This window comes from Piliocolobus tephrosceles, chromosome 7 (genome assembly GCF_002776525.5).
Source record: "Piliocolobus tephrosceles isolate RC106 chromosome 7, ASM277652v3, whole genome shotgun sequence".
Taxonomy (NCBI): Eukaryota; Metazoa; Chordata; class Mammalia; order Primates; family Cercopithecidae; genus Piliocolobus; species Piliocolobus tephrosceles.
Window position 1 is genome coordinate 85,734,181 of NC_045440.1, and position 15,398 is coordinate 85,749,578.

General features: G+C 35.2%; 1 protein-coding gene across 21 annotated transcripts in view; it reads left to right on the plus strand.

Annotated features, from left to right (window-relative positions):
- RALYL (RALY RNA binding protein like) overlaps window positions 1-15,398 on the plus strand; it is a 725,790-nt gene that overhangs the window by 575,793 nt on the left and 134,599 nt on the right. For all 21 annotated transcript variants that reach the window (XM_023227786.1, XM_023227788.1, XM_023227795.1 and 18 more), the window contains one exon: window positions 12,501-12,576. In XM_023227786.1, the coding sequence (XP_023083554.1) occupies window positions 12,501-12,576 (76 nt within the window). The remainder of the gene's footprint in view (window positions 1-12,500; window positions 12,577-15,398) is intronic.

Consider the following 15,398-nt stretch of genomic DNA (forward strand, 5'->3'; position numbering starts at 1 on the left):
GGGATAGAAAGAGGAAAGATACAGATGGCACACTTCCAAAATCCTCCAAACATTGTTGCTTACACAACAGCTAGAAGAATTTTTATTTCACTGGATGTTTTGTGTTCTTACTTTTGTATTAGCTTGGCTTTGTTATTAAATATCAGATATCCCATTTCTCTCCTATCTTTGGTGAAGGATCTTAGATCTTTTGTAATTCCTTGATTCCTTGCTCTTTCAGGGATGCATTCTCAGTCAAAAGAGCTCTTTGAAGTTTTGCTTCCTTATAGAATTCTTAAGAATCACATTTAATTCAATGGCTTTTTACTTTATATATGCTCATAGAGACTTTATGAAAAGAATCTTTTTGAAAATAAAATTACTAAATATTTGGTAATTTCTCAACAAATTATATAGGCCTTGCCATAAGCAATGGATTTTTTAAATAAAAAAGTCAGCTTTATCTACAGAATATGATATTTGGAGTGAGAGCTGAACTCAGGGTCCTGGCATCACTAATTATTTGCTGCATTACCTTATGCGAATAAGACTTTCTGACCTTCAATATCTATAAATGGGAATCAATAATAAGACCCACACCACAAGTTCATTGTCAGATTTTTCTAAATGTGTGTGAAAATTTGCTCAACTATGAAATGATGTACAAAAGTTACCATTATTATCATCAATGCATTAATATAGCATTATTCCATTCTAAGCTTTAGAATGGAATAATTAGAGAAGCATGTTTCAAATGTCTTTCCTGAAAGCTTTATTCTTCTGCTCAGAATTCCTAGTATTCCTTTTCAAAACATCTTAAAACAATAAAGTATTTAATATATAATTGAAGGAAAGGATTTAAGTTAAATGTGTTATATTCTAGGGTTGTATACTTCTCTCTACATGAAACACATTTAGCTTCCTAACATTAGCTCTGCTTTTCATTATATTTATGAATTACAAAATACCTCACACAGTAGCCTTGGTTTTTTAAATGTGGAATACAAAGTTGTCACAAAAAGGACCTAAGAAAATTAAGTCCATATATACGTGTATGAAAAGAGAGAAGTGAGAAAAGTGAGGGAACAAAGAAAAGAAATACCAAAATCTTGGGGTCTCCTTTGCTTCACTGAGGTAAAACCTGAGAGTTCTCAAGGAAACCGATGATCCCGACTTTCTGTTGGTTGAATTTTACCAACAGAATATTATTTAAGCAATGTTTTGTCCTCAGGTATGAAACTAAATAAACTCTTGGGATGCAATGAAATTAATAGTGTTAAGTTTGTTCACTAATGATGAATATATAGCTGAGATTTTTCACCATGTGATTTTTAGTCTTGATTCTCATAACAGTTGTATTCACTGTTGATGTCGATAATCACTGAGTATATATGTCAAATTGTTAAGCAAAGTTCTAAACATATTCAGGAGGCTACTGGTGAACACTTGTCTGGATTTTGTTCTATTCATTGGATTTCTATAGGCTTTATCTCTTAATGAAATATGCCTCCTTCATTTTTAACTTTTGTAGGAGAAAGATGTTCATGGAATATAGAAAATACTTATTCAGAAAACTTATTCAAGATAACAGAAGACACAAAATATTTTTTTAATCCAAATTGTAAGCTTTAGGAATTAAGTAAATACAAACTTGTTAATTAACTGCGTTATCATTTAGTGTTTGCTTTGTATCCTGTATGAAATATGCTTGTGTTCTCAGCTAAAATGTTTAGACTAGACATAGATGAAGCATGCACCAAAGCCACAAGGATTCATCAAGTTTCATGGTCACTTATGTGTCAAGGCAAATCAAAGGTGTTTTGACAATTAGCTAATAGAACAAAGAAACAAAAGAAGGGAGACAGATCTCTATGACTCAACTGATAGAGCGGAGGCATTTGCCGAGTTTCCTGGTAGATGTTGTTCCATAAAACGTCCAACATTAGAATCCGTGTCTCGGGAAGAAACCACCTCATATCCCAAGAACGAACCCTGATGATGTTCTTACGAATAGTTCTCAGTGTGCTGCCATGTTCCCAAAGTGTAAAGGCTACCTCTTTATTATGCTGCTTATTACATTTTCTATAGTTAGTGGTAGGTTTGCCTTTCTCTGTGATATCCTTGAGCGCACAAAAACGTTCATGTTTGTTTACCCCATCTTATCCTGGTACCAGGGATGCGTTGTATGTTCAAATAATTATTTGATCAATGAAAATGAATACTCCCTGACATTTTAATTTTCTTCATTATATAACCTTTGAATGATTTACAATAAATATAGAAGGGCATTCAATATATATGTACTTTTTTTTTCACTTCAGTTTCTGTTAGGGAGAAAAAAGTCTGAATCTAAATAAGTCACATACAATGATCAAGCTTACCAAATAACTAGTAAGAAGTTCAAGTTTCCACTTTGATTTGCCCTTGCAGACACAGCCTGGGAGCATGGAGAATTTTCTGGTAACAAATGGGAATCTGGCCAACCAGTGATCTCTACATTAGCATTCTAATAACCAGAGGCCAACGTGCCATAGTGCTGTGTCAGAACTAATTTATGAAACTAGGTCCAAAGGCTCATTAAAGTGGTCACAATTCAGTGACTGCCCAGTAAAATTAGACTACAGTTTCATTCTTATAACACTGAATATTTTAACATACTATTAAGGACATACTTCAAGTGTTAAAACTAGCTTTAATTCTGTGAAGGGAAAAACAACAACATTAGAAAGCTATTTACTTTTGAAGAAAATTGGCTCCAATCTCAGATTTTTTGGCTCCAAATGCTTCAAACGTTCATAGTTTAGAGCCCAGGGTGGGCTGTACTTGCATTTGAGAGTCTGGTACATTTGTGAGGTTTTTGTTTTGTTTTGTTTTGTTTTATTTTGTTTTGTTTGTGGGGTTTTTTTTTGTTTTGTTTTATTTTGTTTCCTCAGAGTAAAAGCACTGCTGTGTAGCTCTTGCAAACCACAGGGCTGTGAACCCACCTGGCCAGGAAATTGCAGGCAGCACAGTTGGGAGTTGAATTTTCTTCTCCTCTGCTGCCAGACAGATCTCCCTACAGCACTCTTTAAATCAGGCATCCTCTGCCGTGATGCCAGAGCTCCTGGGACGCAGAGTGCATTGCTTTACAGGCTGCTTTCCACAGCCAAACTGGGTTTGAGTGGCATAGAAAGTGCGACATTCAAAATCTTGTGAAGAACAAGGAGAGGTAGTGGGGAAAGTTCTAGACTGGGAGTCTGGTGCAGCTGCAGTTCAATCTACTGCTAACTCTCAGACAGTCCTGTCTGCTGCTAGGGCAGGGTATCACCACTTTTGCCAGCACAATGCTTGGCACATAGGTTTTGCTCAATAGGAAAGGTGGTTATAGTGAACTGAACTAACAGTACAGATAGGAAAGCCATTTAATTTCTCAGTATCTCAAACACCTATATATATGAAGTGGGAAGAATGGCTCTTGCTGTGCTTATTTCACAGAGTTGTTCTGAGGATCTCAAGTAATAATAACTACCAAAACACTTTTTGGTGGTATGGTGCGTATACTTGAGTAATGTATGGTTATGTCCATTCACTTGTCAAACATAACAGACTGCTTTCTTCATCTCCTGAATTTTTATTCAATGGAACAGCAGTGTATCCCTAAATCTTCTAAATGTGAACAATAAAAGATGTGAAATGACTTTTCCTGGCAGTCTGCATGCCATGACAGAATTATTTAGACTTCTATTTAAACCTGGGTGAGGAAGAAAAAAAAAACCTCAAAGAATAAAGATTTGTCTTTTAATTAATTATTTCAGAAAAATGTTTCTTTTAGACTTGTCCATATTTAGAAGATACTATTGATAGTTTGGATGTCCTGTTATATTATAAATTAGATATCATTTCCATATCAAAGTTAAATATCTCTGAAAAGTGACAGAGCCAGCAGGGACTGCTAGTGGTAGAGTAAGTTCCAAGTATCAGTTTATTGTAGCAGTGTAAATTATACTTAATTTAAAAGACTACATTAACTTTTAAAATGAGGGTACTCCAAGTTGAATCCATGGCAAATAAATAAATATACAATGTTTTCCTAAATATGTCAGGGTATCTCATAAAGCAGTATCCTGGAGGAGCTCTGATTTAATGGATGCTAATAGATTTATTATCCAAAATATCCTAAATTCATGTATATGTAAGAACATTTGAGTTAAATACAAGTGAGTCTTTTTTTTGCAGTTTTATCTTAAGTGTAAACAGCCAAGAAAAGGATATAATGTAACATTGTTTACTAACGGTTTTACTGTGATAAATTTGTTTCACAATACCTAATAACATCTCCCAGCTGGGCACAGTGGCTCACACCTATAATCCCACCACTATGGGAGGCCGAGGTGGGTGGATCACAAGGTCAGGAGATTAAGACCATCCTGGCTAACATGGTGAAAGCCCATCTCTACTGAAAAAAAAAAAAATACAAAAAATTAGCCAGGCATGGTGGCACACAGCTGTAGTTCCAGCTACTCGGGAGGCAGTGGCAGAAGAATCGCTTGAACCTGGGAGGCAGAGGTTGCAGTGAGCTGAGATTGCACCACTGCACACCAGCCTGGGCAACAGAGCGAGACTGTCTCAAAAAAAAAAAAAAAAAAAAAAAAAAAAAAAAGAAAGAAAAGAAAAAGAAAAACTCCCAAAACATTGTTCTGATAAACACCACTTTAGAAAATGTGTTGGCAAAATGTGTTTGGTTAGACTCACTGGAGCCCAAACAAAGTTATCCCTTTTGGTCTGTATAAATTTAATTAACAATAGACTTACTGAGCATCTGTTGCCTAAACAGCAATGTGCAGAGTGCTGAAGGTCTTAAGAAGCTGAATGAAATTATGACTGCCCGTTAGAAGTCCAAAGTCAAAGGGCACCCATACTCAGTGTCATGGAAATGGTGTAATAAAGTAGGTGCAAGGAGGGAGAGTCACATCCATGTGGGTGCAGAATTGAAAGTATCTTCCCAAGATTCAAAAACATGAAATACTAGAAAGTCATTGAGATTATCTGTAATAGTATGCTTACAAAGATTGGTCAAATAAACATATTTACGTGGCTGGTTAGTATTTTGGTGGATGACACTTCGGAATAGCACTTGTCTCCATTTGCTTCATCTCATTTGCCTCAAGTTAGAATAGGTTCAGCTCATTGACTTTTTTCCGTTCCATAACTTTATAATTATTTCTATCATAGTATCATGGTATTGCTTATTCAGTTTTAAAACGAAGAAGAAACGAAAATTGGCTAAATTTTTGAGAGCAGTTAATATATTTTTAATTCACTTACTGTGAAAAATATACAGTTAGTAGTCCAACAGGATATTTTTCAGTTGTTTGAACCTGAGGTTTAGTATCAGAAGGATAATTTTGGAGCAAATTTTACTTTTTTTATACTTTTTACATGCTAACTTGAAATATTGAAACTTCAGAATAGAGATGGGTCTATTCTCTGTTTACAGAGAATCATGGCAAAATGCAAATGGCCCTTCTCCCTTCAAGTGGGGGCGTGCCAGGCATCAACTAGCCACAGGTAGAGTTCTCTTAACCTGTGGCTAGTTCTCTTCTGCTTTATCCCTGTGGCTGGAATGGAGTGAGGGTAGCTAGCTCCTCCACACAGATGTGATGTGTAGTGCACCCAAACATAAATAAGCCTTATCAAAAGAATTCATCTTAATGGTGCCTGTTTGGTTTTATCAGTCCTCACTCAGAAGAATATAATTCTAATAGCCAGATAACAAGGTGGACCAGCCTAGTATATAGGCATCTGTAAAGGTACTTCTGCACAATGACTACAAATTTAACTAGGCTTTTTGAAATATGCCAAAAGCATTTATTGGTAGTGGTTAAACCCACATCATTTCCTGAAAACGATTTAAGAGCTCTGAACATTGATATTTTGTATAAATTTGTTTATAAATCCAGAAAACAAATAAATAACATCTTACTTTTTATATCTCAATGTTTTTCTACAAAGCCCCTAGCTTACGAGAGTGTAGAAAATTGAACCTTGGTCGTTCTTCCATTTACTCTACTTTATGAGTAACTTACACAGTGCCAGGATAATCAGGGAACAAAACCTCAGGAGACCTCTCTGTTTTTGGTGACCACAGAGTTACTGCTAGGATGCCATACTGTGTGTCTGGTCCCTTCAAGGCCAACAGCTCTTGAGGCCTGAGAACCTAAACCTTGGCTTCCAACGAAGCTGGATTGTCCTGAATACCCAATTAGATCTTGTATTTATAAAAGTTCAATACAAAGGGACTGCTTGTTCATTTGAATCTTGGCAAAGCTTATGTTCAGCATGATTACCTGAGCTCTTTGCCCACTGTACCCTCCTCCGTGGAATACTTTCTGCCCCTTTCACCCTTCTGTCTACTAAAACCAGGTTTTAGATGATAAACAATATAGCACTGCAAAATATGTAAATATGCATACAGATATCCTTCACTTAGGACGGGGCTACATCCCAATAAACCCTTGGCAAGTTCAAAACACTATAAATTGAAAATGCACGGCTGACTAGGAGCTATGGCTCACTTCCACTGCCCAGCAAAGCGAGAGAAGTATAGTTTCTGCAGAATACAAATTGCTTTCCTACCTTTTAAAAACTCAAAAATCATTAAGTCAAACTGTCCTAACTCGGTGACCATCTGTATTTAAACATAAATTTCCATACATCCAAAAGAAAATTCTGCATTTGAACATGCTTCATTGTATACAAGTGACAAAGTATTTTCTTCAGCATTTTCAATACCTTTGAAAGGAGGTTAATGTGTGGAAATACTGAGTTTAACAACATTTCATGAAAGGTTTTTCATCATATGAATATGCTGTCAAGCTCCGAAGTGTGTTTTCAGAATCACTGACAGTATATTATTTTAAAAAACAAGATAATGCTACAATATTTTGTCAATAGACTTAAGTCTCAAGCTTTTCATTGATGAGAATAATTTTACATGTTAATTTTATGTCATTAAGTCTAAGCTAGAAACATATAAAAGATGTCCGATGATATTTTCATGGGCATGTGCCCTCTACCATCATTATAGAGTTTAAAAACCTTGTAGAAATCTTTTTATTTTACATGCTTTTTTTGTTACAACTGTGTCACATCTAAAAGATTCAGACAGTCTTAATCTTGGCTGTGCCTTATTCCAAGTCATACAAGAGTCACTGTCTTCATGATTGATTCTTGGGTCTTTCATCTACTCAGTACCCTAAATTATATCCCACTCAAATCAGGTTTGAAGCTCTAATTGGGGTTTCTAATGATCTTCTCACACCCAATAATCCACCCACAACATGTTCTCTTTTCTTAAATATAGCAGCTCACAATCTGCTAAAACCATTTGTTCACTAAAACCTAATGTCTCTAGCCCAGCATGGTGGCTCATGCTTTTGTAATCCCAGCACTTTGGGAGGCCGAGGCGGGTGGATCACTTGAGGCCAGGAATTGGAGACCAGCCTGGCCAACATGGTGAAACCCCATCTCTGCTAAAAATGCAAAACTTAGTCGAGCAGGATGATAGGTGCCTGCAATTCCAGCTAGTTGGGAGACTGAGGCAGGAGAATCACTTGAACCCAGGAGGCGGAAGTTGCAGTGAACCGTGGGCGACAGAGTGAGACTCCGTCTCAGAGGAAAAAAAAAAAAACGATTTTCTCTGACATGAATACTTATCAACACATAATTTACAATTTTCATTCTTATTAAATTCTTTATTAGTTATAAATTACATACAGAATATAATAAGTTATGAGGAATAATGCTATGATTTAAAGCCATGCTCTTACCGCCCAATTTAGAAATAGAAATAGTACCTTGCTATTAACTTGAACGTCGTCTGAGTGTCATTTCCAAGTCCCACACTTTTTCTACCCCTTTAGAGGTAAACTTCATGCTGAATTCCCTATTTATCTCTGCCTTCTTTTTTTAGAAAATTTTTCATTTCCATAGGTTTTGGGGAACTGGTGGTATTTGTTTACATAAGTTCTTTAGCGGTGATTTGTGAGAATTTGATGCACCCATGACCCGAGCAGTATACACTAAACTCAGTTTGTAGTCTTGTACCCTTCACCCCCTCCCACCTTTTCCTACAAGTCCCCAAAGTCCATTGTATCATTCTTATGCCTTCGCATCCCCGTAGCTTAGCTCCCACTTATGAGTGAGAACATACGATGTTTGGTTTTCTATTCCTGAGTTGCTTTACTTAGAATTATAGCCTCCAGTTCCATCCAGATTGCTGCAAATGGCAGTAATTTGTCCCTTTTTATGCTTGAGTAGTATTCCATATATATACTATATTCTGAGTATATAGTGTATATATATATGTGTGTGTGTGTGTGTGTGTGTGTGTGTGTATATATACACACACACACACACACACACACATATCACAATTTCTTTATCCACTTGTTGACTGATGGGCCTTTGGGCTCGTTCCATATTTTTGCATTTGCGAATCATGCTGCTATAAATATGCATGTGCAACTATGTTTTTCAAATAATGACTTCTTTTCCTCTGGGTAGATACCCAGTAGTGGGGTTGCTGGATCAAATGGTAGTTCAATTTTTAGTTCCTTAAGGAATCTTCTGTAGTAGTTGTACTAGTTTACATTCCCCCAGCAGTGTAGAAGTGTTCCCTTTTTACCACATTCATGCCAACATCTATTATTTTGTAATTGTTCTATTATGGCCATTCTTGTGGGGGTAAGGTAGTATTGCACTGTGGTTTTGATTTGCATTTCCCTGATTATTAGTGATGTTGAGCATTTTTTCAAATGTTTGTTGGCCATTTGTATATATTCTTTTGAGAATTGTTTATTCATATGCTTAGCCCACTTTTTTATGTGATTCTTTAGTTTTTTCTTGCTAATTTGTTTGAGTTCTTTGTAGATTCTGGATTTTAGTCCTTTGTCAGATGTATAAATTGTGAAGATTTTCTCCCACTCTGTGGGTTGTCTGTTTACTCTGCTGACTGTTTTGTTTGCTGTGTAGAAGCTTTTCTTTTCTAGTTTTATCCCATGTATTTTTATTTTTATACAATATATCATTCAATTTTGCAATTTAATTTACATAAAAGAATTCATACTGTATTTTTCCAGGCATTATTTTTGTTCAGTGTTAGGTTTCTGAGGTTATCAATGTATCAATATTTCCTATGGCTCTAATTCATTTTCTCTCTCTCTCTCTCTGTCATTTCTCTACTGTTGTGTAGTATTCCTTTTAGTAAATATGCTACCATTTGTTTACCCTATTAAAAATACAATGGATATTTGTGTTCTTTTCCAGGAATCTTTTCAATTCCAATGTACTATAATGAACATACTTGTATATATCATATGGTACACATGTGTAAAAGATTTTTTAAGTGTGTACTTCCTGGATCACAGTGTTTGAACATTTTAAGTTTATTAGAAACTGAATTATTTTTCAAAATAGTTTTTACCAATGTACATTTATATCTGCATTCTACACACATTCTAGTTGCTCAGAAATGCCAACATTTGATATTACCAGGTTTTGTAAACTGTAAATTCAATGGGTTTTATTTGTATCTCATGGTGTTTTAATTTGCATTTCCCACAACTATGAGGTTAAGCATTTTTTCATGTGTTTATTCACCACTCATGTTTTCTCTCGTGTAAAGTGCCTTTACTAGGTTTTTGATTAATTTTCTATTTGGTGTTTTGACTCTCTTTCCTATGATATGCATGAGTTTCTTACATATTCTAGAAACACATCCTTTGTCAAGTTTATGGTCCTTTTCACTATCTTTATGTGGCTTTTGATGACCAAAAATTCTTAATTTTAATGAAGCAGAATGTATCAATTTTATATATTAAGGTTAGTGATTTTTTATGTCTGGTTTAAGATTATCCTCACATACTCTTAGCTCAAAAATATATTCTATTTTATTGCTTTCTAAACATTTTATATTTTTTTCCTTTCATATTGAGGCAACAGTAATTGATTTTTTTGGTATGGTGTAAGTAGATATTCAATTTCATATTTGTTCATGTGGATCATTCCAGCATTATTGATTTAAGAATCAGTTTTTCCCTCACTGATCTGCTATGTCGGCCCCATGTGTTTATATGTCAATTGTATGCATGTATAGTTTTGTCATATATACGTGTGTGTATTTCATGTTCATTGGTCTCTTTCCTATCTTTGTACCAATGCTACAGCCTTAATTACCACAGATTCAAAATAAATATTGATAAGGCAATTTTATCAACTTCATACCTTTTTTCCAAGTGTGTCATGGCTATGTTTGGCCTTTGTTCTATTCTATAAATTCAGAATCAGCTTCTCAAGCTTCAGGCATGTACATAAAAAATACTGGGGATTTTATTGGAATTACACGGAATCCATAATTATCTTGAAGAGAACTGGCATATTTATTGTATTGAGTCTACTAATTTTTCTGTTTATGTAAGGTTACTGTAAAATTTTTCAATACAGTTTTATATTTCCATTAAGGTCTTTCTTAATGTGTTGTGATAGATTTACCCCTTAGTACTTTGTCTTTTATAGTATATAAATAATATACTTTAGACTATATTTTAAACATATGATTGTATAGAGATATACAATTGAATTTTGTATACTGGCTTTGCATTCAATAAACTTATTAAACTCTCTTATTAATTGTAATAATCTGCGGACGCCTTACAATTTTTTTATATGAACCTACGTGTCATCAGCAATTAGTGACAGTTTTATTTTTTCTCACTCATTTCTAAAATTGCTTTCCTGTCTTACTGCACTGACTAGGACATCTAGTATAATATTATATAGAGTTTAATATAGCGGGCGTCCTTTTAAATTATCTGATCTTAAAGCAAATGTGCCCAAAGTCTCACTATTAGGTATAATGGTTAATACAAATTTTTGTAGATCTTCTTTATTAAGAAAGGAAATATTCTTCTCTTCCTAGTTGCTAAGGATTTTGTCACATATTTGTCACCTATGTTGAATCAGATGATTATATTTCTCATATTCTTTAACCTGGGCATAGTGACCTATCCCTGCTGAACCACAAGGAGCTGAAAACTAAAACTTGTATTCTGGCTGCAGCAAATATCTTTAAGGAACAAACCAGGTGCAGTGTTCTTTTTCCGTTTGATTTCCTGTTTCCACTCAGGTGTGAGATGTTCTTCAAATCCCTTACTTTCTTGCTAGTTTTATGTTGCATTCTTTAAAAGGATACATTTATATTTTATCCATAATTTTTGGTTGTTTTCAGTGGTGGATAGCTCATTGTATTTAGTCCACTGTGCAAGAAATAGAAGTTTTCCCTTTCCTTTTTGTCAAAATAATATCCCTCATTTCTTGAAGCACATCTCCTTTAGATTTCCCTTTCTATCATCATTTGGAAATTTTAACTTTATTCAATCTAGTTATTTATATTACTTTCCAAACCTTCTCCTCCCAACTTTCCAATTTCTCAACAGTTTTACATATTTCCTTAAGATTGAGATTGGTCAGTTGTATCTATAGACTGTTTTGTCACATACTTAAACCTCTTTTTGTCTATCTCAGAGACAATAATACTTTCAGTTTATGAAGGCAAAGTATGTGCTCTCTTCTCCTTTTGACCACCTTGGAATTCAATAACTACATATTCCACTTGCTGAGTGCATTTTGTTTTTCCTTTAGTAAACCTGGTATGATTGATGATCAAATCCTTCTAGCTTACTTTTCTATATAAATGGAAAATATATCATGGGAAATTTAATAAGTCCTCCTATGGACAGAACTCTATTTCATACAAATGTTTATGCATACTGAAAAATTCTTAGCGAAAAATGAAAATCAGGAGAACATTTCATTCTCTTTTTGTTTCATGAAGGATTTCTGGCCAATCACACTGGCTCACGCCTGTAATCTCAACTCTTTGGGAGACTAAGGCAGGAGAATTGCCTGAAGCCAGAAGTTTGAGACAGCCTGGGCCTCCTAGCCAGACCTCATCTCTACAGAAAATTTTAAAAATTAGCCAAGCATAGTGGCACATGCCTGTAGTCCTAGCTACTTCAGAGGCAGAGAAAGGAGGATTGTTTGAGACCAGGCGTTCAAGGTTACAGTGGGCAACAATTGCACCACTGCACTCCAGGCTGGGCGACAGAGCAAGACCCTGTCTTTTAGGGAAAAAAGAAAAGCATTATTGCTTCTCCTCACTTTGCTCAACATTTTGATTGTTTATAGTACTCATCGTTTTCTAATATGGTATATAGTTTTTATTTATTATGTTTGTTTCTCACTATCTTCCCCCAGTAAAATGTAAATTCCACAAGGGCAGAGATATAATCTGTTTTGTGCATGACATATCCCAAACAGTGCCTGACCTAGAGTAAATGCTCAATAAATATATGTTGAATGAATCAGTGATGTACAATATTTGCATAAACAAATAGTAGAAAGAAAAATAAAAATTCATGATTTACTTTTCTCAAATGGTTTCATCTTTTCTTAATCAGTGCTGTTTTATTTTATGCTTTCAGATATCAACATGGCAGGAGAGCCCAAACCATACAGACCAAAACCTGGAAACAAGAGACCCCTTTCTGCACTTTACAGGTAAGTAGATAAGCACTGTTTTACTCTATATATTAGTGAAATTTTCTTGCAGCTTTATAAGGCAATGTAACTTGTAAGGCATCCACTATTTTAAATAATAATCCTTATGGGAATAAAGTTCAACAAATGTTGTTGGTCAACATATAAATATATCTTGCTGCATTGGCAAGGATCTCAGATGCCTAACCTTCTCATATCTGCTTATACAACCCTTCTACAAGATACTTATCTAATAAAAATCACTAATAACTCTCCCTGAAAAGTGGGTGGAAAGGTCAATGTTGGTTGACTTTTTTTTCTTCTTCTTCTTTGAGATGGAGTCTCTCTCTGTTGCCCAGGCTGGAGTGCCATGGCACAATCTCACCTCATTGCAACTTCTGCCTCAAAGGTTCAAGCGATTCTCTTGCCTCAGCTTCCCGGGAAGCTGGGATTGCAGGCGCCCACCATCACAGCCAGCTATCAGTATTATTATTTTTTTAGTAGAGACAGGGTTTCACCATGTTGGCCAGGTTGATTTTGAACTTCTGACCTCAGGTGATCTGCCTGCCTCAGCCTCCCAAAGTGCTGGGATTACAGACGTGAACCACCACGCCCGGCCCTTGGTTGACTATTAACTGCATACCATATTCTATAGCTATTTTACATATGTTGTTTAATTTTCACAAGGCTCTTGCAGCATAGATATTCCTGTTCTTATAATGCAGCTCAGGAACCTGAAATGCAGTTTCTTAGTGATTTTTCTCAAGGTCACACAGCTGGTTAATAATGTCACCAATACTCAAACTCATGCCCTCTGTACCTTAAATTCTTTCCACTCAATCAATCAGCCTTGTTTATTACAAAGTACATGTTTCTCTCATGCCCATTTTTCCCAGACAACAAATATAGTCCTTCTCTTCTGCAGAGAGATAGATCCAATTCCTTTAACCTTTCCTGAAGTGCTTGGGTCTGAGTCACTTAACACTCTGGTCTTTCCCCTCTGCATGCCCCTATTTGTCGGTGTCTCCATCTATACTGAGAATCCAGGTGGAGAGAGTAGACTAGACTTAGCACCTTTGTTGTTCTGTACATACTTCTATTATGGTAAGTAGACTTGAGTTGATTTGGGGAAGAGTACAAGAGTAAACTTATATAACTTTCAGTTCTTTAAAAACAGCCACTTCTGAAAAGAAATCATGTTCTGCTGTTAAACCATATGTCCCACTTCATGTACTTTTGCCATTAGTTTTTGTACTGTAAGTGCTGACTTTGTGTCTATCGCAGTTAAATTCTCTTTTGTTAGATATAGCCAATTGTTCCAGGCTATTGAGATCTCCTATCATCCAATTTATTTGGTTTTCTCCTAGATACATATCATCGGTCCATCAGCATCCACATCTGAAAAGTTAACATAGAAGTGTTGAGCAAGGCTTCCTTTTTCTGATATCATTTGGATAAAGGAGAATTAAGTTATATGTGTTAAAATTGATTATTTTCTGATTTAGTGTAGTAAGAAGAGTGCTCAAAAATAACCTGGAGCACTTTCCTTGTTTTTGTCCTCTGAAAACTAGCATATCTTCTTTTCAGCCATTTATAGCCTCATTTTCTGAACTCTAAGATGAGGGTCAGAACTAGATCACTTCTAAGGTCCTAGTCATCCCTAGTACCCCAGGGCTCTCCACTGTATGCTATTCAGAGATTTTTAAAGCTATACCGAAAAATACATCATAATTTCTCTTATTTTGGTTGATTTAGTTTGAATAAAACATTTTCTTAAAAATGGAAAGCAATAGAATATAACAAATGTTGATAGTGGATCATGGGGTAATATTAACATTAAAGAGCAGAGATGATGTTATCAACAAGAAGCAAATGACACATTCTGTACCTTGTTTGAGGTAAAGGAGACGATTTATAAAACTAAGAAATGCAAACTATATTATCAGATTCATTTGTAAATGTATACATTAGAGCTGCAGCTAATGCAGAACATTTGAAAAGTCATATTTTCAATTACTGTTAAAACAAGCTGCCAATGGCTTTTTTTCTCATCAAAGAGTTACTACTGTCTGTGCAATGGTGTTAATTTTCATATTTTCTCTTTTCTTGGATTGTTTTGATTTTCTTATGAGAATGGAAGCTCATGACAAGAATAAATGTCATTTTAACTATTATTTCTCTATTACTGTTATGTTCAATTGTGTTCAGAAGAATTAGAAGCAGAATTTCATTTAAACATGCTATACTGTATACAAGCCACATTAGTGAGAAAGTGCTTACTTATCCTCCTTTTATCTGTTTATACAAATTAAGGCTGTGGTACACTGAAATTGCAAAACAGTAACAAAGGGAATGTAAGAATGTGAATGTATAGCTGAGGACGCCCTTTTATACACATTTTCTCATTCTCACGTAAGCTTAAAAAAATTACCTTAATTTTATGTGTTTTCATAGTCATTATTCATCTGTTCATCAGATAACTCTACAAAATTGGTAGTATATACTATGCTGTATAAATGAGAAACCTGAGTTTCCAAAATGATAAAGGTTTGTTCAAGACGAGATCACACGATTAGGAAATGAGCTCTGGTTTTCAGCCTTCATGTGTAGTGTTCTTACCACTAGATTATAGCTCCCTATATTTAGTCACTTGCTACCATCCAAACAACACAGATAGGGAAAGTAGAGATTTTCTGAGCCTCAAACCAATCATCAGTACTATTACTGTCCATGAATACCATGCCAGCAAGTGGCAGAGGAAATACTATACAATAAACACTACATAAGAAAAACAGAGACACCACCTATTTGTGTGATCATAGGGCACTGGTTTTAAGCTTCAA